This window comes from Eriocheir sinensis, chromosome 59 (assembly GCF_024679095.1).
Source record: "Eriocheir sinensis breed Jianghai 21 chromosome 59, ASM2467909v1, whole genome shotgun sequence".
Lineage (NCBI taxonomy): Eukaryota > Metazoa > Arthropoda > Malacostraca > Decapoda > Varunidae > Eriocheir > Eriocheir sinensis.
Window position 1 is genome coordinate 3071975 of NC_066567.1, and position 25656 is coordinate 3097630.

Below are 25656 nucleotides of genomic sequence, written 5' to 3' on the forward strand. Positions count from 1 at the left end.
AACTAACGTAACACTTCACACAAAACAGCTATAACACAATAACTAACGCAACACTTCACTCACAATAGCTATAACACAATAACTAACGCAACACTTCACACAAAACAGCCATAACACAATAACTAACGCAACACTTCACACAAAACAGCTATAACACAATAACTAACGCAACACTTCACACACAATAGCTATAACACAATAACTAACGTAACACTGCACACAAAAAAGCAATAACACAATAACTAACGCAACACTTCACACAAAACAGCCATAACACAATAACTAACGCAACACTTCACAAAACAGCTATAACACAATAACTAACGCAACACTTCACTCACAATAGCTATAACACAATAACTAACGCAACACTTCACAAAACATCCATAACACAATAACTAACGTAACACTTCACACAAAACAGCTATAACACAATAACTAACGCAACACTTCACTCACAATAGCTATAACACAATAACTAACGCAACACTTCACACAAAACAGCCATAACACAATAACTAACGCAACACTTCACACAAAACAGCTATAACACAATAACTAACGCAACACTTCACTCACAATAGCTATAACACAATAACTAACGCAACACTTCACACAAAACAGCCATAACACAATAACTAACGTAACACTTCACACAAAACAGCTATAACACAATAACTAACGCAACACTTCACACAAAACAGCTATAACACAATAACTAACGCAACACTTCACACAAAACAGCTATAACACAATAACTAACGCAACACTTCACACAAAACAGCCATAACACAATAACTAACGCAACACTTCACACAAAACAGCTATAACACAATAACTAACGCAACACTTCACACAAAACAGCCATAACACAATAACTAACGCAACACTTCACACAAAACAGCCATAACACAATAACTAACGCAACACTTCACTCACAATAGCTATAACACAATAACTAACGAAACACTTCACACAAAACAGCCATAACACAATAACTAACGCAACACTTCACACAAAACAGCCATAACACAATAACTAACGCAACACTTCACTCACAATAGCTATAACACAATAACTAACGCAACACTTCACACAAAACAGCCATAACACAATAACTAACGCAACACTTCACACAAAACAGCCATAACACAATAACTAACGTAACACTTCACACAAAACAGCCATAACACAATAACTAACGCAACACTTCACACAAAACAGCCATAACACAATAACTAACGCAACACTTCACACAAAACAGCCATAACACGATAACTAACGTAACACGGTAGCCCTTGCACAGGTAACACACGGCTGCATAACGCATACAAAACACACAGACGACAAGATGATGGCACCGTACACGCAAGGCAGCTAACGTAATACTCACACAGGTAAGGTTCAGCCTCACCTGTGCTCCCACGGTAATTAATTGCCAGCACGTCATCTCATCATAGTCACAGGTATTACAGGTGAGGGAGGTGAGGGTTGGAAAGGGAGAGGGATGGAGGTGTGACTGGTATTGTCAACCTTCATACTATTCAACTATACTTGTTTATCTATTTATTTGCAGTAAAGAAAGCAGCTGAAGGACAAAAGAGCGGAGTACTTAATATACTTTTAATATTTATGTATCAAATTCATTCACTTTTACTACTTCTTGAATTTTATTTACTTATTTATTAACTAATTAATTTTCTCATTTATTTACTTACTTTTGCCATTGCTTATTTATATATAAATTCATTATATTAATCAACAGTTTATCTTTGTTTATGAACTTATTTTCTTTTACCTTCATTTATCTATTTATTACATATTTATTTTATCATATTTACGCATCTACTTTATTAGTCTATTTATCTGTTTTTACTTTATTTAGGGAAGCAGAAGACTCTCTCTCTCTCTCTCTCTCTCTCTCACGAAGGAAAAAAATACAATAAGCCTACGTTTACACCAAGCGAATCGAATAAATTCTATTCATGAAGAATCATTTGACTTAAGTAATTTTGAATCAGCACAGTTCCAACTGACTGAGTCCGAGTCAACATTCAAAAGGCAGTACCAAGGCAGGCTTTCACGTGTATGGACGTATACGCCGTCGCTGAAATAGCAGCGTTGCTGTGGCTGAGCCAGCGTAGGCGTAGGCATCAGCAACGAATATGGGTGCATGAAATCAATGTTAAAAGAGCTGACTTTGGGAGCTTTGGACATCTGTTCCCAGTTTTGGTGAATAATCCACAGAAATTGTATGACTTCTTTAGGATGACTAAAGAACAATTTAAAATGGTGGAGTTGACTCCATGGATCCTCCATATGAAAGCAGAATACCAATTACCGACGTGCAGTTATGTCATGCATTTCAAACGTAGACCATACACCGTACAGTTGCCAAATGAAAATATCCAGCCATATCCGTAAAGTTTTGTGTCGTCATTTGTTTAAAAAAAGATGTAGCGAAATGTTGTCTAGTAAATCGTAGGGTGCGGCAATTCCTTCTGTGGTTCAGTAGCCTACAATAGTTCTACTGTGGTAAGTGAATAAAAACTGTTGACTCACCTTTGCATTTAATTTTAGTAGCAATATCCTTCCATAAAGCAGCTATGGCATCCCGATTTCGGTGCATAGGATCACTGGGATCATATATCGCACGTCGTTCTCGTACTAAATTGATCAGGACGTCCGCTAGCGTGGTGCTTACTCCTCGGGTGACTCGCCTTGACTGATAAAAAAATGGGTCCAAACCAATCAGTGACTGAATCGCCATGAATCGTCATGATTTGAATTGACTGGATTCGCTTTGTGTGGCGAATGAAGACGAATCATGAATCGTGTTGATTCTTTATAAATGAAATTGATTCGATTCGCTTGATGTGAACGCAGCCTAACGGCCACGACAGTGACTTTTATTAGTATTGTGCTGATGCCATCCCCCCCCCCCCGCCAACAACACGAGTAGGTATATCATAACCACCACCGCCACGCACATTTGAGCTTCACTATAATCATACCAGTACAAGTATAGAGGGGGTGGAGGTGGGGGGGGGGGGGGGGGCTAAAGCAGCTAGATTGCAAGACAAGACGACATATTTCTTTTTGTATTGCTTCTGTGTCATCATTTCCACAATCTCATCACCATTCCTCACATATCACCACTACGACCACCACATCCTCATCACCATCACCACCACCACCACTACCACTTCTTAGTATGAACGCATCACTCACCACTACTACCACGCCCTCATCACCACACACCCATCACCACCACCATGCCCTCATTACCACCACTACACCATTCATCATCACCACATCAGCACCACAATACCCTCATCACCACCACCGCATCAACACCACCACATTCATCACCACGCCCACATAACCAAAACCATAACCACCACTAGCACCACCGTTCTTAGCCTGCCCGCACCACCACCACCACCATCACTTCCACCACTCACCATCACCACGACTCATCCCCCCCCCCCCCCAACATTTGAGTGTATCAGACGATGACGTGTGATTCAGTAGGTACTAGCGGGCAACCGACCCCCGTTCTCTCTCTCTCGGTATTTTCTCTCGTCGCAACTTTCCAAAACCTGACGGACTGAGAAACTTGAGGAAGAGAGAGGAAAAAAAGGTATTAAACATTTACGAACTCTTAAAAGAAGAAAAAAATATAGAAATAAAACGTGTCGATGCACCATGATCAAAGTAAAATATGATAACGTTTGTAAATATAGGAAGAAGTTAAGTCTATAATCAAGTTCTGTAATAAATGAAGAATGAAATTAAAAGAAAGCGAGGAAAGGGAATTAACAAAGGTTGATCTCAATACAGCAAAGTAGAAACGTACAAAACTAAATAAGAAATAATAATAAGAAAAAAATAACTTCATATGGAAACGATAGGAAGGAAGGCTGTCACGAGAGAGAGAGAGAGAGAGAGAGAGAGAGAGAGAGAGAGAGAGAGAGAGAGAGAGAGAGAGAGAGAGAGAGAGAGGAATATATAATAATAAGAAAAAAATAACTTCATAGGGAAACGATAGGAAGGAAGGCTATCACGAGAGAGAGAGAGAGAGAGAGAGAGAGAGAGAGAGAGAGAGAGAGAGAGAGAGAGAGAGAAACCCTGGGCTGGCGTCTCCCGTACCAGTTTGAGACAAGACTCTGCCGCGGTGTGTCGACTCAACGCTTCCCGCCACCATGCACGCCACACACGCCCGCTAACACACCACAAAAACTGCGTGTAGTGCCCTCAGATCTCGACCCACGCCACCAGTACCCAGAACAAGCCCCCACGCCCGCACACACGCCAGCACAAGCCTAAAGGAACAGTGTGTGACGAGATATATCGATTCAAAGTTGGTGTCTTGTTTGTGTGTCAGTAAGATGGGCGGAGGAGGCGGCGGCGGCGACGGTGGTGGTGGTGATGACAGTGCGCATACCGGAGAATAAGTGAGAAAATAGAGATAAATATATAAAGAAAGTGAGGAAAACATACACTAATCTCCTTCCAGAACCAAGAAAGGAAGAGGAGGAGGAGGAAGGGGACGGCAGTGTTACACGCGGCCCGCCAGTAGTGTGACAGGCAGCGTTGCAAAGGGTGACAGTTGGGCGGGTTTTCGTGTGATGGTGTTGCGGTTTGTGTCGCCCCAGCACCCAGGGAGGGGCGGAGGGGTGTGATAGCAGTGGCGTTGACCTGTGCATTGAAGAAGGAAAGTGACCTCATTTGACCCCGATAATAAGAATGTCAGCGGACGTCCTATCGGGTTCCTCGGCGTGATGTGCACCCCGCTATACAGACTCCTCCCAGCCCTGACCGTAAGTACACACACACACACACACACACACACTGGTACCTTTTTTTGCTCTTTCATCGTATTTTCTTCTCTCTTTTTCCTCCTCTTCCTTTTTTTATTTAATTTTTTTGTACCTCGTTTACTTCTCTTCCTCCTGCCTTGTTTTCTTTCTTCCCTCTTCTTCGCTTCCTCCTCCTCCTCTCTCCTCTTCCTCCTCTTCCTTATTCGTCATTCATTCCATTCCTCTTTCCCTTCCTTGCTCCTTCCCTATTTCTTCCTTATTTCCCTTTTCCTCTTCTCGTCCTCCTCCTCCTCCTCCTTCCTAACTTTCCCTTCCTTTCTTTACTCTTATTTAACTTCCTTTATTTCCCTCCTCCTCCTCCTCCTCCTCCTCCTCCTCCAGAGCCCCCGTAACACATATACACAACCACGTATTTCTTTCCCTCCCACTCGCACTTCCTGACCTACACACACACACACACACACACACACACACACACACACACACACACACTAGGCATTCGTGTCCAATAATCGCGTCCTCTAAAAAGATTATAACACACAACATATCCAGAGAGAGAGAGAGAGAGAGAGAGAGAGAGGGGGGGGGGTGAGTCACGGAAGCTAAGGAATGTGGAGCAGAATGAGGGAAGTGGAAGGCGCTCTCACGTGTGTCTTTTATCCACCAACAAGACGATTCTCCGGTCAGCCAGAGAGAGAGAGAGAGAGAGAGAGAGAGAGAGAGAGAGAGAGAGAGAGAGAGAGAGTGGAGCTTAGTAAACGTTCAATGACCTCTCTCTCTCTCTCTCTCTCTCTCTCTCTCTCTCTCTCTCATTTCAACGTATAATTCACACACAGCAATTTAATTAGAAGCAAAAATGTGATCTCTATAACAATAACAAAAACGAAACAAACAAAAACAAGTAAAAAAAAAAACATGAAAATTTCTTTAAAACTAGAAATAAAAAATAAAAATAAAAACTGAGCATACTAGAATTCACTTCATTAGTTCTTATTACCGTTATACATTTCTTCGTATTTAAATATGTATAACTCGTAGGCTGTTCCCGTCACCTTCATTACCCAGGCTTACGGTGATTTGATACATTGTTTTAGTTATTATGTATAGTGTTTATTTATTTATTTATTCATTTGTTTATTCACTGCATTCCCTCGTGTAGTTTTATGTTGTGTGTGTGTGTGTGTGTGTGTGTGTGTGTGTGTGTGTGTGTGTGTGTGAGAATCGCGACTTGCAAGAAAATTTGATGCGGTTGTTACTGATCGAGAGGCGAAGGTTGATGACCCCGCGGTGGTGGTGGTGGTGGTGGTGGAGTTGGTGTGGTGATGGTGATGATGATGATGATGATGATGGTAATGATGTGTTGATAGTGTGATGTGGTGATGGTGATGATGATGTGTATAAGTATATTGATGATGAGTGACAGAGGTAGATAGTGATGGTGATAGTAGTAGTAGTAGTAGTAGTAGTAGTAGTAGTAGTAGTAGTAGTAGTAGTAGTAGTAGTAGTAGCTGTGGTTTAGTTATCGTGATGGTTGAGGTGGCAAGTATAAATGTTGTGGATAACTGTTTGATTTATGTTACTGGTGATAGTGGTGGTGGTGGTGGTGATAAGTAGTGGTGGTGATAGTGATTGTGATGCTAGTGGTGATGAGAGCGGTGATAGCAGTGGTGGTGGTGGTGAATTCATCGCGGTGCAGATAGTGATCCAGACATGCAGGGCACTTCAAAGCAAGGCCATGACCTCTGCAACCCCCTTCCCCCCTCCTCGCATGAACCAGTACACACACACACACACACACACACACACACACACAGAACCAAACACCCATAACACATAAACACCACAAAAGTAATCCATCATGACGCCAAGATATATAAAAAAAACCCTCAAAAACATCACAGTAATGGTTCAAATGCATTGGTAACTCTGTCGGCGGGAAGGAATAATCATGCAGCCGCGGCAGCGTTGGCAACACTGCGACGGGGAAATCGGGGTTAGTGGGTGAGGTTGTCCCTTTCGCTGCCACCGACTCCGACTTCGACTCCCCAACCCCACCACTCTTCCCTTCACTCCCTCCCTCAGAAACCACTAACCGGGACTTCTAGGGCTCAAAGGCTCTTCAAAACATGACTAGTAAAGGTTTATAAAGGCAGGTAAAGGCTCGGGAAAGCGCTAAGGGCAGGGAGGCAAACATAACAGCCTTGGCGGGAACGGTTTCACTTTTTCAAGGAAGCTCTGAGCGGAGGAGGAGCGCCGCTACATGGCGTCTCCTCAAGCTAGTCCCGTTATTGGAACTTTTACTCGCTCCCCTCGACGCTAAACGATACTTGGGTTTATAAATGGGTTGGGGAGGCACGCGTGGGGAGTCCTGTGCGTGGGCAATGCGTGGGGAGGGCGAGGAAGGTGGTGGTGGAGGTGGAGGACGAAGACCCGGCCAAGAAAGGAACGTTCGAGCAAGAGGGTTGAGGAGAAAGTTTTGTTTCCGACGCCCATGAGAAGAAAGTTGCGATTATTATGGCTTCTCTCTCTCTCTCTCTCTCTCTCTCTCTCTCTCTCTCTCTCTCTCTCTCTCTCTCTCTCTCTCTCTCTCTCCGGATAACCAATGCCCTTTTTATTTAGCTTCACATGAATTTGAAGACCTCAGAGTAGTTAGTTATTTGTTATTTTTGTTATTATTATTGTTATTATTCTCTCTCTCTCTCTCTCTCTCTCTCTCTCTCTCTCTCTCTCTCTCTCTCTCTCTCTCCGGATAACCAATGCCCTTTTTATTTAGCTTCACATGAATTTGAAGACCTCAGAGTAGTTACTTATTTGTTATTTTTGTTATTATTGTTATCATTATTATCATTATTATTATTATGTTGATGTGAACTCTCAAAAAAGTATAGTAATAAAATATCCATCAACAAAATAATAACATCAACATCACCAACAATAACACTGATTGAGAAAGAAGCTATCTGTCTTTTCATAATCAAACAAAATCATATAATAAAAAATGCCTCGCTAACTTAACCAATAACATAAACACCAATAACACTGATAGAGAAGGAAGCTATCTGTCTTTTCATAATCAAACAAAATCATATAATAAAAAAATCCCTCGCTAACTTAACCAACAACACAAACAACAATAACACTGACGGAGAAAGAAACTCTGTCTTTTCATAATCAAACAAAATCATATAATAAAAAATGCCTCGCTAACTTAACCAATGACGTAATGCTAAGAATGAAAGGAGGGACAAAGGGGGAAAGAAAGGGAAAAGGATTAAAATGAGCTATCCCGCAACTTTCGCCTCCGCTCCCCAACCGTTGGCAATTCAAGACAAAATATTTAGAAGGATAAAAATAACTACTTTCAAGATTAAATTACCTAAAGACGAAGTAAATAAGGAGGAGAGGTAGATGTGGAGAGAGATCAGAGGGACAGGAACAAAATAATCAGTCAGAAATATGTTATCTTGAAAACTAATCACCCGCCACCATTACTGCCCTCCTCCTCATCATCATCATCATCATCATCATCATCGTCATCATCATCATTACCACTATCATCTGTAACGGTATTTTCCTAACTTTCCCTGACACACACACACACACACACACACACACACACACACACACACGTTGCGTTGGGGTGACGAAATATCTGTTTATGCAGGAGAGAAAGTTTCGAATTAACGGTACGAGTATACTGTTTCCAGCGAGGCGTGTGTGTGCGTATGTGTGTGTGTGTGTGTCAGGGAAAGTTAGGAAAATAGCGTTAGAGATGATAATTTTGATGATGAAGATGATGATGATGATGATGATGATGGTATGTGTGTGTGTGTCAGAGAGAGAGAGAGAGAGGGGGGGGGGATGGGATAGGAGAGGAAGGAGGAGAGGCAAAGAGAAAGTTACCTCCTTTTCTCCAGCCTCCCTCCTCCTCCTCCTCCTCCTCCTCCTCCTCCTTTTTAACATAGGACTACATGTGGTATCTCAGGAGAGGAAGATTACCTCTCACTTCTTATACTTTCTCCTCCTTCCTCTCCCCCCCCCTCCTCCTCCTCCTCCTCCTCCATTATCTCTTCCTCCTATTCGAAAGCATATAATTACAGACGTATTCAATTGCTTTGTGTCAGAGAGAGAGAGAGAGAGAGAGAGAGAGAGAGAGAGTTATTACTTGGTCTGGTGAGAGTGAAAGCCAGGACAAGTGATTCTCTCTCTCTCTCTCTCTCTCTCTCTCTCTCTCTCTCTCTCTCTCTCTCTCTCTCTCTCTCTCTCTCTCTCTCTTATACAATGGCAAGGAAGAGGAGTGTGAAGGAAAGAAAAGGAGAAATGAAGAAAATATGAAGAAAGAGATAGAGGAAGAGGGAGAGAATGAAGAGGATGAGGAAAAGGAATACATAGGAATACATAGGAAGAACAGACACCAAAAGACCTATCGGTCTATGGCGAGGGTGTCTGCTTACTACCGCTACTACTAGTAATCTACGTGTGGTAGGACAGGACAGAATAGATGAAGGCTCCTCCCCACCCACCTCTCCCTCCGGCAGGAAATAGTTAGAAGAGAACACCATGTACCTTTAAGGAAGAAAGGGACATGGAAATTTTACAGTAAAGAGAGAAATAAGAGGAAATTACTACCCTTAACTTACACTACTGGTAACCTAAGCTGTGGGGGAAAATGACTTCATTACATAAGAACATAAGAACATAGGAACACAGGGAGACTGGAAGAGGCCGAGTGGCCAGGAAATATAGAGGATGGAAGGAAAGAAATAGGAGGAGGAGAAAAAATGCAAAAGGTAGGAGGAAAGTGAAAAGAAAAGTAAGGAGGAGGAAAGAAAATGAAGAGGAGAAGGAAAGAAAATTATGAAGAATGAAAAGGAGGAGAGAAAAGAAAGAAGAGGTAAAAGTCTTAAGAGAAATGGAAAAAAATAATAAAGAGGAGAAAGGCGAGAAGGAAGAGGAGAAAAGAGAAGGAAGAAGGAGGAGAAGGAGAAAACAAAAGGAAGAGAAAGAGGAGAGAAAAGAAGAGGAGGAGAAAGTAGGAAAAAGAAGGCGAGAAGAAAGGGGGAACGAAAAAGAAGAGAAGGGAAGGAAGAGGAAGAGGAGGAGGAGGAGGAGGAGGAGGAAGAGGAGGAGGAGGAGAAAATCGGAGAAAGAAGACGAGAAGGAAGGAGAAAAGAAAAGAAAGAAAAGGAAAGGAAGAGGAGGAGGAGAAAGTAGGAGAAAGAAGGCGAGAAGGGAGGAGGAACGAAAAGGAAAAGAAGGGAAGGAGGAGAAAGAGGAGGAGGAGGAGGAGGAGGAGGAGAAAGTCGGAGAAAGAAGGCGAGAAGGAAGGAAGAACGAAAAGGAAGAGAAGGAAAGGAAGAGGAGGAGGAGAAAATCGGAGAAAGAAGACGAGAAGGAGAAAAGAAAAGGAAAAGAGGGGGAGGAAGAGAAAGAGGAGGAGGAGGAGGAGAAAGTTGGAGGAAAAAGACGAGAAAGAAGGAGAAAAGAAAGAGAAGGAAAGGAAGAGGAGGAGGAGAAAGTCGGAGAAAGAAGACGAGAAGGAAGGAGAAAGGCAAAGGAAGAGAAGGGAAGGAAGGGGAAGAGGAGGAGGAGGAGGAGGAGGAGAAAGTCTAAGGTTTTCCTCAGCAGAGTCCTCAAAACAAACATTGCGTAATAACCAACATAATGAAAATGACCACATACGTTATATCACAGTTTCCTTTCACTACCTCGTCAACACTCCACGGCCGGAAAACGCAATATGGAAAATGCCCTGAATACCCACACGAACCAATTATTTTCACTCTCTTTAGGCAATGGTGACGACTGTGTTGATGGTGGTAATGGTGTTTTTTTTCCCTTTCTTGGTAATGGTGATGAATGTGGTTGTCTGCACCGTTAAAAATAGCTACTGTTGCTGATGATGGTTATGATAGTGATGAGGTTATTAGTGTTCCAGGGTGTTCAGAGTGTGATTAATAAATTCATTCGATAATTATAATCAAACGGAACTTAGTACATACTGAACACGTAAAAATGGCACGTAGTCATACAAAATACAATAACTAATAAAGTCAAACTATACTCCTATTTTTATCATTAGTAGTAGTAGTGGTGGTGATGGTAGTAGTAGTAGTAGTAGTAGGAAAGTACATTGGTTTGATAGTGGCAATACTTGTAGTGGTAAGCAATAGTAGGAGTAGTAGTAGTAGTAGTAGTAGTAGCAGCAGCAGTAAAGTATATTGGTTTGATAATGGCAATACTTGTAGTGGTAAGTAGTAGTAGTAGTAGTAGTAGTAGTAGTAGTAGTAGTGGTGGTGGTGGTGGTGGTAGTGATGCAGTAATTGTTGTTATTGTAAAAAAATGATGCAATGAGAGAGGTTAGAGCAATGCCAGCTATATCCACATTCCAAAGCCCACAAGCTGAACACAAGCAGTCCAGTCCCATTATTGCAACATACGCGAAAACACTCTACATTGATCAAAGTCGATGCACTTTTTTTTCTTTCTTCATCGTTTCTCAGATTATTTGTTTTATTCTTTCATGCATGCGAGGGAACACACAATGACACACACACACGCGCTTTCTCCGGATTTTACTGTATTGACTTTTTTACCTTTTCTCTTTCTCCGAATAATGCGTGTGTGTGTGTGTGTGTGTGTGTGTGTGTGTGTGTGTGTGTGTGTGTGTGTGTGTGATTTATAGAATGTATTGTTTTCTGATCTCAAACGAGTTTTATTTCTGTTCTCTTTTGTTGTAAATTATCTTAAAATTTCGTGGTGTATTTGTAGTAATAATGTCTGTAGTAGTAGTAGTAGTAGTAGTAGTTGGGTAGGCGGTGGCTGAACAGATAGCAAGACGGCCCAACGTTCAGGAGGACGCGAGTTCAATCCCCGACCGGTGCCACCAAGCTGGGATTTTTCAGCGGCTTAAAACTACCCACATGCTGTCCAGAAGACCACCTATCAACCCGGACTCTAGATTCTAGGATCAAAGATGAGCTCCGGGAGGGCAGCATGAGCCAACGTAAGATGTCGCCACTATAAACACTCGCCTGCGCCATAACGGGCTGGGCCGACCATCAGGCCCCACCGGGAAGAAGCCTTGGACCGACCATCAGGATCCACCGGGAAGAAGCCTACCGGCGCAATAGGCTAAGACGTAACAAAAAAAAAAAAAAAAAAAAAACAGAAGTAGTAGAAACAAATAATAATAAGAATAAGAAAAATAAGAATAATAAACATCAACACAACAGAACACACAACAGCCATTATGCCACACCGACAATTATTACCATACAAACCAAACACGCCAACACAACAACAACAATGATAATTAACAAACACAATGCCCTGCATTTACATAACAACTATTACTATCATTACTACCACTTTCACCTCGCTTAGACACCTATGTAACCGAGCATCACATACACACACACACACACACACACGCGGATGTTACCATGTTCGTGGGCAACCCTCGGCCGGATATAAACAAAGTCCCATTCACTTCTCTCTCTCTCTCTCTCTCTCTCTCTCTCTCTCTCTCTCTCTCTTCGGTACTTCCCCATCTCTTTTCACAACCTTCACCAACGCCTCCGCCATCACTATCTCCTTCTCCTCCTCCTCCTCCTTCTCCTCCTCTTCCTCTCCGTCTTCCTTTCACTCACGTCAGAAGAGGTAACTTTTAAGATCCGGGTTGGTTAGCTAAAAATGACGCAGTTACTTTTATTTTTGCTTCTCTCTCTCTCTCTCCATATATATATTAGAAATCTCCTTATTTTATCTACTCATCCTCCCATTCATGTATCTATCTATTATCTACCATCAATTTATCTATCCACCATACCGTCCCTATCTATCTATCTATCTATCAATAAATTTATCTATCTATCGGCCTAAAAATGTCAATAGATCAATTAAAACAAATATAATGGTGATCTATTTTTTACCTGCCTAATACAAGCAATGAGGAACACCTTTTAATTACTCTGTGTGTATTTACCTGGGAAACCTTTACCTGTAGAGCAAAACCTTGGGAAGAACTGTTTTAATTACGTAGATAGGGTTGTTAAGTAAGCATTCTCTCTCTCTCTCTCTCTCTCTCTCTCTCTCTCTCTCTCTCTCTCTCTCTCTCTCTCTCTCCACACACTTTCCCTCTTTCTCTCCGCCCCCTCAAGCTACAAGAGAAAGTGCTTGCCCCTCCCTCTTCCCCCCCCCCCCCCCCTCCCTCCATTCCCCGCTCCCTACCCCTTCCAAAAGCCTAATATGGTGACCTCTAGGAAATTTTTTAACCCTTTCTTGTTTCACCTAACGTTGCTCTTTTGTTTTATTTATTTACTCATTTTTATCGATTTATTTGTTTATTTGCTTTTACTTTTTTGTTGTTTTCTTTTCTTTGGGGTTTTATTTTGTCTTATTTTATCGCATTATTATTTTCATCGTTCATTTGATAAGTAAGAAGAATATCATAGTGGTTCATATTATTGTCGTTTTCTTTATCGTATATATATGGTGGATTATGTCTCTCTCTCTCTCTCTCTCTCTCTCTCTCTCTCTCTCTCTCTCTCTCTCTCTCTCATAGCACTGACCTTCTCCCTTCCTTTACACCCGAAGTGAAGGGAGCAACGAACTGGTATTCCTCCTCCTGCCTCTCCTCCTCCTCCTCCTCCTCCACCAAAGACTTTCTCCCTCCCTCCCTGCCTCCCTCTCTCTTTCTCTTTCCCTCTCTCCCACCGCCGCTCACTCGCCCACCAGTTAGTCAAGCGACCGTCAGTGTGTGCCATGGGAGAGAGACTTCGATGTTAGGCTAAGAACTCCTCCCTCCCTCGATATGGTTAAAGAAAGAGTGTTCGTGGACTCTTACGTGAAGGACTTGTATGATTTGCCAGTTTAGTGATTCATGTGAGTGTTGAGTTGAATTGCCTAAAGGAGAAGTGTTGGCAAAATTTGTTACGAGAAAGACTATAGTGACATTTGATAGTTTAGTGGTTTATGTGTTGTTGGAGTGCTGAAATTACTTTAGTTTGATGTGTAGTGCGGTTTAGTGTGATATATAAGTTATCAGAGCTAGAAACGCGTGTAATAATTCAACCATTGTGAAGAAAAGAACCATATTACATGTACACGCGTATGTAATTAAACTTTCTAGATAATCACTCGTGGAAATACCAGTTACGTCCATATCCATATAATTAAACTTTCTTTGTAATCGTTATTGTGAAGAGAGAAAACGATAGTGAAAGGAAACATTGCAGCGGTTACTGTTGTTTGCTGTACGTTTTTGTTTGTTTACTCATGATCCTCAGCGGCCTACTGCGACAACCCTGACGCAATATGAGACTATATTTATTAGCTGTAAGTCTGTTTGTTTATTTGTCTGAGCTTCTTGCACGATTATATATGTTTGTGTGTTTGTCTAATCTGCTTGCACGATATAATTAATGCCTGTGTTTATTTCTGTTTACTTGTCTGTCAGCTTTTTGCACGACCAAATTCCTAACATTTAGTCACTAACATTATTTTCCTTAAGTCCAGTGTGTTTGTGTGTGTGTTTGTGTGTGTGTGTGTGTGTGTGTGTGTGTGTGTGTGTGTGTGTGGCTCGTAACAAGCATGTTTTTTACGGTATTTTATATAACATCACCGAAAGTGCAAAAATAAAGAAATAGACAAACAAACAGATAAATAAATAAATCCCCTCTGTCAAACTTAACCCAACAAAACAAGTAACTAAAGCCAAATAAGACTTTCCCCTAAACACTTTAAAACAGAATTCACTCGAGTTTGTTGGGAGGGGGTAGGGGTGAGCGGCGAGGTAGGGAAAGTATTCACACACACACACACACACACACACACACACACACACACACACACACACACACACCACGTGGAAAAACACCCCATGGAAAAAGCTAATTAAAATACCACGTGGAAAACACCCCATGGAAAAAGCTAATTAAAATACCACGTGGAAAACACCCCGTGGAAAAAGCTAATTAAAATACCACGTGGAAAAACACCCCATAGAAAAAGCTAATTAAAATACAACGTGGAAAAACACCCGTGGAAAAATAAAACAAGTAAATAGACCCCATGCACAAACACCCAAGGACAAGCAACCCCTTCAAATAATGGAGTAAAAATGTCGCACGGGCAACCACACGATAAAAAAAGCAAAAAAAATAAAAATAAAAAAAACACCCCATAGACTAGAGCGTCCTTTCTCTTGTCTGTGGCCTTGGAAATAATTCGTAGTGAGATTCCTAAGCGTCGGAGAACACGGGTCTAATAAACCTCAAAAACATGGCTGTCCTGTTATATATAATTACCGACACACACACTAGTCATGCCCTAATACACACACACACACACACACACACACACACACACACACACACACACACCATTGACCTGATCTCAGAGTAACTAGTTTGTGTGGCATCAGAATCAACTTGCCTAGTCACCCCCCCCCCCCACCTAGTCAGCTGTCCCCCCCCATTGACAGATGCCGAGCTACGCCGCTGCCGACGACTATTGAATATTTAACAATACAACTGGCCAGTCACCGTTCTTTTGTCCGCTCTGATGCAATTTTATAAAGCGTTGCAATAAAACGAGCTTAGCTGAACGGGTAAGTTAATGCATCGTAATACCGCACACTTGATACGCACTTAAACATACACCCACACAAAAAAGTAATGTTATCCAGATGAAAATACATTACCAAAGTAACAACCGACATAAATCAAAACATATCGAAAGAAAAAAATAGGAAAATGTTACCCAATAAAAATAAAAAAGTAACAACTGAATCACTCACACATTCTTAAAGGTAAAAAGTAGAAAAAAAAGTAACAACTGAATCACTCACACATTCTTAAAGGTAAAAAGTAGAAAAAAAAGTAACAACTGAATCACTCACACATTCTTAAAGGTAAAAAGTAGAAAAAAAAGTAACAACTGAATCACTCACACATTCTTAAAGGTAAAAAGTAGAAAAGTAGTGTTATACTGATGAACATAAAGTACAACTAAAGTAACAGCTGACCCACTAAGAACTTAAACCAACACAGTATCAAAGGAAAAAAGTAGGAACGTAATGTTATGCCAATGAAAATGAGATACCCAAGCCCGTAACAGCTGACACACTTTAAAAATCTTCAACCAACACCAAAGGCAAAAAAGTAGGAGAATGCCGTCTCACTGAAAATACAATACCAAACTTGGAACGAACCAAATGTACCAAAAAAGTAGACAGTAATGCAAAAACCAACAATATAACAAAAAAGCAGGAGCAATGTAATTCAGATGGAAAACACAAAAAGAACATCAGATTCACTTACAACGAACTACCAACAGTGTCAAAAGTAGGAATTAGTAGGAGTGCACTTTTAATCCGATGACAAAAGTAACTGGTATCAAAAGTATCAGAAGTAAACAAGAAAAGTAGGACAGCAATATTACCTCCCGGAAAATAGAATAACATACCAAAGTAACTGACTCATCACAAAAAGGAGGTCATAATGTTATCCCGTTCGTTTCCCGCGCAGCTCGGAACCGCTTCGAGCATTGCGTCACTTTGGGTTCCAGTAAACACCAACGTTGTCAGATTGTCGTACTTAGCCTCTTATGCTTGCCGATTTCCTACCCAAAAACTGCCTCCTTGACCCCAGTAACTGCCTTCATGTATAGTTATCGTTAAAATGGTTAATAATTGATGTTTTTTTGGCAATAGCTATGGCTCAGAAACAGGTAAATAAGAAGCTCTGAGTACGATAATCTGGCAACGGTGGTAAAATGGCCGAAGAGCATTCATATATTCACTTATTTTACTAACCTCAGACATCCCCCGGGGAGTTCTTGCTGCCTATATATTCAGGGTATCCTTATGCTCCTCTGTGGCCAGTGGTAGTGCGTGGGAAGGTGTGCAGGACAGAAGTAGGACAGGAAATAGCGGACGAGGTCGCACGTACGCCCACCCTCAATACCTGTCTCCTCTCCACTGAGCTCAAGAATGGGAATGTCTAGCCCTTTTTTTTTGCGTATAATTTCCCTTTCTTTGCTCTTGAAAAACTTTGTATTCATTTCAGTGTTCAGTTTAGAAGCTAAATTAATGTTTTGAGATATGAATTCTTATTTATTTATTTACTTATTTATTTTTTAGTCCTCGTCATGAACTACCTAACCACTGTACGGTAATTAGATGCTTTTCTTTAGCAAGGCTGTGTTGTTGTTGTTGTTGTTGTTATGGGCCGGGGCGATCTAATCTAGCAAGACTGAAGAATGAATCGTATACGGTACCATTTATACAGACTGTCGCGCTTATTATATTTAAGTGGTTAATGGTGATAATGAGATGATGAGGCATAATTGGCCAACTTCAAATGTACCTATTGCGCATATGAGTGCCAACTAGCCTACTAACACCGTTAATTATAGGCTATAAGTACCATTACTAAACCATTACAAATATGTCATTACAAAAAGGAGCATCGTGGACTAAGGGACAGGCACAGATTGAAAATACTGTAATGACGATTTAGAAAAAGAAATGGAGTAGGGGAGGTAGACAGACAAAGCTTGAAGGTACTCTGAACACGATTATGAATAAGAAAGACTTGTTCAGGTCATAGGCTACGTGTATCATGCAGAGAACTGATAATACTCGTACATAGACAACCAAAGGAAAAGTGTCCCCATTGATGGATTGAAAGGAAAAGGGATCCCAGAAATTAGAGGTTAGGACAGACAAAGAAATAGGTGGAGAGACGAAATTAGTGCTTTTATTGGAGTAGGATGGAGTACACACTAAGAGAGAGAGAGAGAGAGAGTGGAGGGCGTTGGGAAAGGCCTTTGTTCTACAGTAAACTATCGAACTGAAGATGACGGAAGAGAGAGAGAAATGACTGAAGATTATAATGAAACTTCCTTTCTACGCGCTGACCTTTATTTCTTCTCCTTTCCAGGCTTGGTGGGTGTCGGTGGGGGTCGCTTGGGCTAACTACGACGAGTTTATGACCTGTGGCAGCGGCAGTGAGAGGTATGGGCGCCACTACCACCACTTCCCCGAGCTCCCCTGTGACCTCAACAAAGACAGCTGGTGCGAGAGTCCCGGGAACCAGTACCCATGGTGAGCCCTCGAGACAGTTTTACCTTACTTATTTTTATTTTTTTACATCAAAGGAGACAGCTCAAGGGCACAAAAAAGGAAACTGTAATAAAAAAAAAGCCTGCTACTCGCTGCTCCTACAAAAAAAAAAAAAAATCAAAAGAGGTGGCCGAAAGAGAGGTCAAATTGTGGGTCGGTGGGTTGTGGCTGCTTCTATACTGTACTCTCGGGATGTTGAGAGTTGTTATAAGCTTTGTTTTATAAGTAGTTGCATTTATGTTCGTTAGTAAGTGCTTCATGGGCGTATATCCTTGTTTTTATATCATAGTTTGGTTTTTTTTTATGTCATGGTATCAGAAACGATGTCGTGTGAGGCCGGATCGAAAAATGAATCGTTTTAAATTACTTCTTTACGGTTTTCCTTCGATTCTAGCATTGTTCAGGGCGCTAATTAAATAGGTCAGGGGCAAGGGTTAGTGATGATCCGGCTTTGAATGTGCAATAACCTCCCTCCTTGCTTCTTTCCCTATCCCATCCCTTCTGCAGGAGTGCCGTGCGCCGCTTCGTCTACGAGAACCAGGGGCTGATGAAGCGCATGTACGGCAACCAGCGGCACTACAGCGTCCTGCGGGCTGAGCTGCTCAACGACCTCTACGACGAGATGTTCGACGAGATGATCAAGAGGCCGCACCACCGCCAGCAGCCCTCATCCTCGAGATCCGCGAGGTACCAAAAGCCGTCCCACCCCGCAGCAAACTCTCCACTCGACAAGGACCACAAGAGGCCCCACGGCAACTCGCGGGCCATGAAGGTGACCATACAGCCGCAGTACAGCAGCGTGCGGCGCCAACACGCTGCCCCGAGGCCCAAGAGCCAAGGCAAGCCGCAGAGGAAGGCCGCGGGCACCTCCAGACTGCCCAAGGGCGCTAAGGCTCAGAGTTCATCATCATCCACCACGTCTTCCACCTCCTCCACGGCCTCCACCTCATCCACATCCCCAACGTCCACCACCAAGCGTGCCTCCACCACCACTACAACCACCTCCACCTCCACCATCACCACCAGCGATGTGCAGCCCACCACCACTACCACCAGCACCGCAGACGATGTGCTCACCACCAGTAAGTTAACTCTTCTATTAGTACATGAGGCTACACTTTAATATCTGCATTTATCTTGGTGCCTTTGTGGTGCAGTGGTTAGCGTGCCTAGCTACGAATTCGTGGGCCGGAGTAGTCGGCGCGTAGTTCACCCACCTATACATCCTCCCTTTTGGGTTGGTTGATAAGTGGGTGCCTGGGTAAACCTGGGGAAGGTAAACTGTGGCAATCCAGATGTATTCTAGCTTAATTGTCTTTTGTTATCATCCTCTATGTATCTCCACTTCTGTAAGTCTAGGATAACTCAAAAATTGAATATTTTCTTTTTTTTACTTATTCCTCAAATGTCTTTATAGGAGCAACGTTTGCAGGAATTTCGTTTTATTGATATTATTCACCACTTGATTGATAACATTACCCTAGAAAATTATAATGAATAAATAAATCTAATAATGATTGATCGATTGATAGTTTATAATAATCACTTCCTCCACAGCCACGTTCTGGGGTGATGCTGAGGGGGACCTTGGGACAGCCTCGAGCCCCTTCGAGGAGGAGACCCAGGCCACCCTCCTGCCCCCGGACGACGAGTGGACCTGGGCCACCACCCTGATGGACCCCACCGCCACCGACCCCTCCGGCACCTTCCCTACGGCCTACGACGGAGAGGAGGAGGAGGAGGAGGAGGGGGAGAGCAGCTATTCCTCATTCACAGTCCCTGAGGTGTGTTTTTTATTTATATATTTCTTCTTGTGTTTTAAATGTGCTGAGTCGAGCTTGTAGTGTTTTGTATTTTAGCTAGTGAATTTTTTAAAATTTGAGTACTTTTGCCTGTAGTACTTTTATCATCCAAATCTTTAATCTTGTGCAAGCTCTTATGTGTCTTTCTCTCATGTATTCTGTCATTACTTGCTCAAAAATTAACCTTTATGTATATCTATATATCTGACGCTCTATAACGACACACACCACCCATCCACACCACACACCCATACACACCCCCCATACCAATACTAACACACACACACACACACACACCCATGCATCCCCCCCACACCTATACCAACACACACACACACACATTATCCTCACCACCATCTTCCTCTTTCTCCAGACCTCATCTCCTGCCCCCCCTACCACGCAACACGACCTTTCCACGGCCAAGAACAACGCTAACAAGGATAACAAAGACACTGTGGACGACGACGCATTCTTCCACGAGGACTTCATCTCCACGCCCCTTGACGAGGACGACCTGACCACCCTCACACTCGGGGACAGACTCGAGGACGGGACGGATTATACCAAGGACGAGATCGACCTTGGAATAGAGCAGGTCTTGAGTGAGGAGGAGAAGCTGACGGGGGAAAGGAAGAAGGAGGTGGAAGAGGAGGTTGAGGTTAAGGATCAGGACAGCCAGCACTTGAAGGCGGAGAACAGGGAGCACGTGGTGATGGATGAGCTGCGTGTGGATGGCAATGTGAGGGAGGAGGTGAAGGTGGAGGAGACAGCCACTAAGGAAGGCTACCAGATCAAGAAGCCTGTCAGGGGAATGTGAGTGTGCCTTGTGTGTGCCACCGGGTTAAATTCACTGTCCTCCTTAGAAATGACACAGACAATGAAACTTTATTTTTTCTATCATTATAACTTTGTCCTCATCCTAACCATTCTGCCTCCCTCAGGAACGCCTGCCCGGTGGAGGAGGAGTTCGTGGCACCATACTGGGCCAACAACACACGTGGGGAGACGCTGGCGCTGCTCAACCAGTACCCCTTCGAGCAGTACATCCAGTGGGAGCGATGCAAGTGGGTGCTCATAAACATATTTGGTTGATTACTTGACTTATGTTGTCCCAAGTTCTGGTTTTTAGCTTTTATTCTACTTTGATATTGAGTAATTTTCCTTATATTGAGTCTTAGTTTGAGTGTTTTGCATATATTTTATCTTATTTTGTGTTTGCTTATATTCTACCTTTGTCTGAATGTGTAGCTTATATCCTGTTATAAAGGGGTCATGTTCCTCTTAAACTTAATCCATGTCTCTCAAAACTTTAAAACATATCCTTCTTCTCTCAGCTAACCATGTACAAGTCTTTCCTCTTTCTTCTGCAAGTTAAAACCTCCCATGACCTATGAATAAGTAAATACATGTTTCTGCCCTGCCACTCAGCACTAACCCCTCCTGCCCTTCCCCCAGATACGAGCACCGCCAGATGTACTGCCGTCGCGGGTGCCGGTGTGAGCAGCAGTACCGCCTCCATCGCCTCCTTGCCTTTGACCCCACCAACGAGTGCCGGGGAATTTTCAGGTGAGCCCAAAACTCTTGCATCATAGATATTCCTTATTACTTTACACTTCACTTGTATGCTTGTAATTGCAAGGGAATAATCTGGTTGTTTTTTGTTCTTTGTATCACTATTTATATTGCAGTTTTCTCTTAGTGTTATGTAAAGGACAAGTACCGTAACAACCTCAATCGGTATTTGGATCTTGTATTACACTTTCCACTTTTCATAGCTATTGATTCATCTCTGTATTCAACCTCATCATCATCATCATCATTGTTTAACCTCCATTTATTCCCTATGATGGGGTTGGACGGGATATGAGCCTCCTCCACTGTTGCCGGTCCATAGCCATTTCTTCCATCGTGTTCAGCTTCCTCATATCTTCCTCCACCACCTTTTACCACATCTTCCTTGGCCTTGCTGTAGCTAAGGAATATTTTCAGTATTATATGATTATGAAAAAGGCTAATGCACTAAGAAATAAGGAAGTAGCAAATGGATGAGGAAAGAGTTGTAAGGGAAAAGGATAACATCACCAAAACCTACACATGCACATTCATCTCCAACACTTCAGCTCATGTGTCCCTTTCTTCCCTCCCCCCAGTGACTGGTTCCGCTTCCCGTCCTTCTGTGTGTGCAAGTGTTATGACCTTCCCCTCCACGTCTTCACCGGCTCACAGAGGATGGGGCGCTTCAACGAGGTGGGCTAATTTTTTGTGTGGAACGAGGAAACAGATGAAACACTAAACAAAACAAAAAATAATAAAACATGAAAAGTCCACATGTTGCTCTTACAAAGGAACTAAGTAGTCAGAGAGATATATTGAATTCTAGTTTGTTCTCCTCCTCTCTAGTGTTATTGTGTTAGCCTGTATAAATTATGATCTCTGTGCATAACTTCTTTCTTTTGCCTTTGTTTTATGAGTGAAATTCAAGACTGTGCTTAGTATATATCAACGCACACACACATACTTTAAGGAAGCAGAACACAGAATTGTCAAACCTGTTTCCTCTCGGTTAAACATATACTTTAGTTATATATTACTGAATTATCATCCCTATCTCCTCCAGGATGGCAGTGACGGTGATGAAGATGAAGAGTATGATGACTACTACGATGATGAGGAGGAGGAAGACTATGATCTAGAAGAGGAAGAGGAAGAGGAAGAAGGAATCAGGCCAGAACCATACCCAAAACAAGGAAGAGTCAACATTGAGGAGGAGGAGGAGGAGGAAGAAGCAAAAGAGGAGGAGGAGGAGGAGCGTAACAACCCATACTACTACTCACACCGAGCCCGTCCCAGCTCTCCCCTGGCCAACATACCCCCTCAGCGCCGCCCAAGACCTCCCCCTCGGCCATACTCCCACATCTCCCCTCCCAGCCACACCCTGGAGGCCCCATCTCGCCTCTTCACCCCTCCCTCCCCTCCACAGCTTCCCCCAACACCGCCCACGGAGACCACCACACTGGGGACGGTTGACGCCGCCACCCCACACTACTACTTCAACCTTACCAACTATGCACGGGTTTTCCTAGCCAAGGGGCAGCCGCTGGGTCTCTCCAGAGTACCAAGGAGCCCTGAGGAGTGAGGGGGCAGGGCAGGCATGGGATAGTCTTGGAAAGCTAGCACCTGGCTCCCGTAAGGTTCCAAGTAAGCCATCACCGCCTAGAATTATTGTGAATAGTAGTCATTGCTGTTTGGGCCTGTGGAAGAGGGACTGATGGAAGGTATTGCACCATTGAGGAGTGAGTGTGGGAAAGGATGAAGCTATGGAAAACTGGTACTTGCCACTTGTAAGGTTCCTGGCAGGACACCTAGGAATGCTTCAGAGAGTTAGGTCATTGTTTTTATTGCCTGTGGAAGGGAGAATTGGTAGGTAATATGATGTTGCAAAATGGATATCAAAAGAGTTCTAAGGAGAGAGGAAGAGATAGAAAACTGGCATGAAAAGTATAGCAAATGGATAGCGTGGAAAAAAAGGGATGTCATTAATAAAAAGCAAGGATATATGAGTGTGGCGAGAGCAGGAGAGTAACAAAGGATGAGTACATTATAAGGGTGTGTCAACAGGTAGAACAACGAACTCCTTCCAACCCTCCAATCCTTCTCTCTGTGTAAAGAAAATGGGAAGAAAAAGATATAGGTATAGACATTACATTAGATGGCTTAGGAAACAGAGATCATTTTGAAGGGAGATGTAACCAAGAGCTGACTTAGGAGGGAAAGGGAGAAATAACTAACAAAACAGAGATGACTTTGTAGAGGAAATAAAATGTAACCAAGTAAGAAAAATAACTTAGGAGGGAAAGAGAGAAATAACTAACAAAACAGAGATGACTTTGAAGAGGAAATAAAATGTAACCAAGTAAGAAAAATAACTTAGGAGGGAAAGGGAGAAATAACTATCAAAACAGAGATGACTTTGTAGAGGAAATAAAATGAAACCAAGTAAGAAAAATAACTTAGGAGGGAAAGGGAGAAATACTAACAAAACAGAGATGACTTTGAAGAGGAAATAAAATGAAACCAAGTAAGAAGAATAACTTAGGAGGGAAAGGGAGAAATAACTAACAAAACAGAGATGACTTTGAAGAGAAAATATAATGTAACCAAGTAAGAAAAATAACTTAGGAGGGAAAGGGAGAAATACTAACAAAACAGAGATGACTTTGTAGAGGAAATAAAATGTAACCAAGTAAGAAAAATAACTTAGGAGGGAAAGGGAGAAGTAATTAACAAAACAGAGATGACTTTGAAGAGGAAATAAAATGTAACCAAGTAAGAAGAATAACTTAGGAGGGAGAATGAAGAGATGTGGCGGTAAAGGAGAAAGAGAAAGAGAGCATAATCACATCCCACTGGTCAAAACATTAAGACAAACCAACATCAAAAGTAATACATAGAAATACTAATAATAGATAGTGAATTATATATATTTTTACAGCTACTATACTAGAATCTATATAACATAAATCTGCAGGTCAGAGTTATATATACATTAGTCATATTTTCCCATACTGTATAATGTGAAGTGTGAGAGCGAGAAGGATAAAAATCTACAGGATTTCTCACAGTAATCATCAAGGTGGGTGTTTGCCATTGTGTACACCTCACGCCAATCAGTAGTACTCACATCTAGGGAAAAAGTGCTCGGGATTATTGAGCTGCCTAATAAAATGATAAAAACAAACTCCATCATCAATAAACAAATAATAAACAAAATTCAATATCAAAGTAAAGTTCAACAGACCATTTTCAAGACAGAGATACAGTTAAAAAAAATGTTAATCCTTGTTTTCTTTCTAATTTTTCACACTCAAGATTTCAGGCAACTTTTATTTTGATTATTAATATTTCCTGCATTCAAAATTACAAGTTTTTTATTATATGATTATAATTTTCTTTTTGCATGAATTTGGACTTTTCGAGTTGTGCAATTTAGATCAACAATCTTGTTTTAAACTTTATCTAAATTTTCTGTTAAGTGGAATTTTGATCAATAAACTCATAGCCCATCCAACTCCATAAGAGAAAATAAGGACATTAAATGAAGTATATGAAGAGGGAAGAAGACACTTTTACTTGCTTTATACTTTAGCTCAGTGTCCTCGAGTAGCTTGCTGTCCTGATATGAGCACTTTAAGGAATGACGCACATGAATCGGCACTCACCCCGTGCTTGCAGCTGTTGGAGTGATATTTGGTAATTAGTCTATTTATATATTTACATATTTATCACATTGTTGTTGCACTGACTACTGGAGACGTTGCATCTATTTTTATAGTGGTGGAGCTGGCATCCACTGACACACTAATTTATACTGTGTGTGTGTGTGTGTATGTGTGTGTGTCCCCTGTGGTTACCTTAGCCTGGGTGTGTAGGGTAATAAACTGTGTGTGTGTGTGGAAGTACAGTTCACCTCACACACCAGTACTGAAGAGTGTACCGTAACGTTCACAGCCTTTGTTATTTTGTTAAAACCGGGAGAGCCTAAGAACCATGCATAAAACTATTAATTTATTCAGCTGATGAGTTTTAATTACCCCGTGGGCTTAGGCTTGATGTGTGTGTGGGAGATGTTGTATAGTGTGTGTGTGTGTGTGTGTGTGTGATGGGGGGGGGGCACTTCCCTGAGAAGAATATATGAGGTCAAGATAACGATGAAAAGTGAGAGATAATTGTGAGGATGTGGAAATAATTAAAGGTATTCCTTGTTTGCAATGAGTATTAGTGAAATACATGGATGATGATGATGATGATGATTAAGAAAATATTAAGGTTCAAATATTGACAGGAAAGAAATGCAATATCACAATATCTATAACAATGAAACAATGACTATGATAAAAATACT

At 42.0% G+C, this 25656-nt stretch overlaps 1 protein-coding gene and 1 long non-coding RNA gene across 8 annotated transcripts in view; one reads left to right on the forward strand and one right to left on the reverse strand.

Moving 5' to 3' along the window:
- The window catches only part of LOC126985375 (uncharacterized), a 28845-nt gene extending 12060 nt beyond the window's left edge, over window positions 1-16785 (reverse strand). For both annotated transcript variants that reach the window (XR_007738656.1, XR_007738655.1), the window contains exon 1: window positions 16642-16785. This is a non-coding gene — a long non-coding RNA (uncharacterized LOC126985375). The remainder of the gene's footprint in view (window positions 1-16641) is intronic.
- LOC126985372 (protein spaetzle 4-like) lies at window positions 4169-25326 on the forward strand. Of its 6 annotated transcripts, none has more exons than XM_050840149.1 (10): window positions 13556-13709; window positions 14031-14162; window positions 17771-17934; window positions 18460-19034; window positions 19510-19736; window positions 20128-20567; window positions 20696-20818; window positions 21210-21320; window positions 21905-22001; window positions 22372-25326. In XM_050840149.1, exons 2-10 carry the CDS (start codon window positions 14142-14144, stop codon window positions 22888-22890), a joined length of 2277 nt encoding a protein of 758 aa, XP_050696106.1. In that variant the 5' UTR covers window positions 13556-13709; window positions 14031-14141; the 3' UTR covers window positions 22891-25326. The 6 variants fall into 6 exon arrangements, with proteins under 6 accessions (XP_050696105.1, XP_050696111.1, XP_050696106.1 ...); XM_050840151.1 differs by having other exon boundaries at window positions 13557-13709; window positions 14114-14162; XM_050840150.1 differs by having other exon boundaries at window positions 13590-13608.
- Window positions 25327-25656: the final 330 nt, after the last annotated feature.

What these genes read in the sequence shown, in the direction of transcription:
- LOC126985372 (XM_050840148.1), top strand. Translation starts at nt 4,785, where the DNA reads ATGTGCACCCCGCTATACAGACTCCTCCCAGCCCTGACC. An exon ending in CCTCATTCACAGTCCCTGAG is followed by an intron (nt 19,737 to 20,127) that starts GTGTGTTTTTTA and finishes CTCTTTCTCCAG; the next exon opens with ACCTCATCTCCTGCCCCCCC. An exon ending in GGATGGGGCGCTTCAACGAG is followed by an intron (nt 22,002 to 22,371) that starts GTGGGCTAATTT and finishes TATCTCCTCCAG; the next exon opens with GATGGCAGTGACGGTGATGA.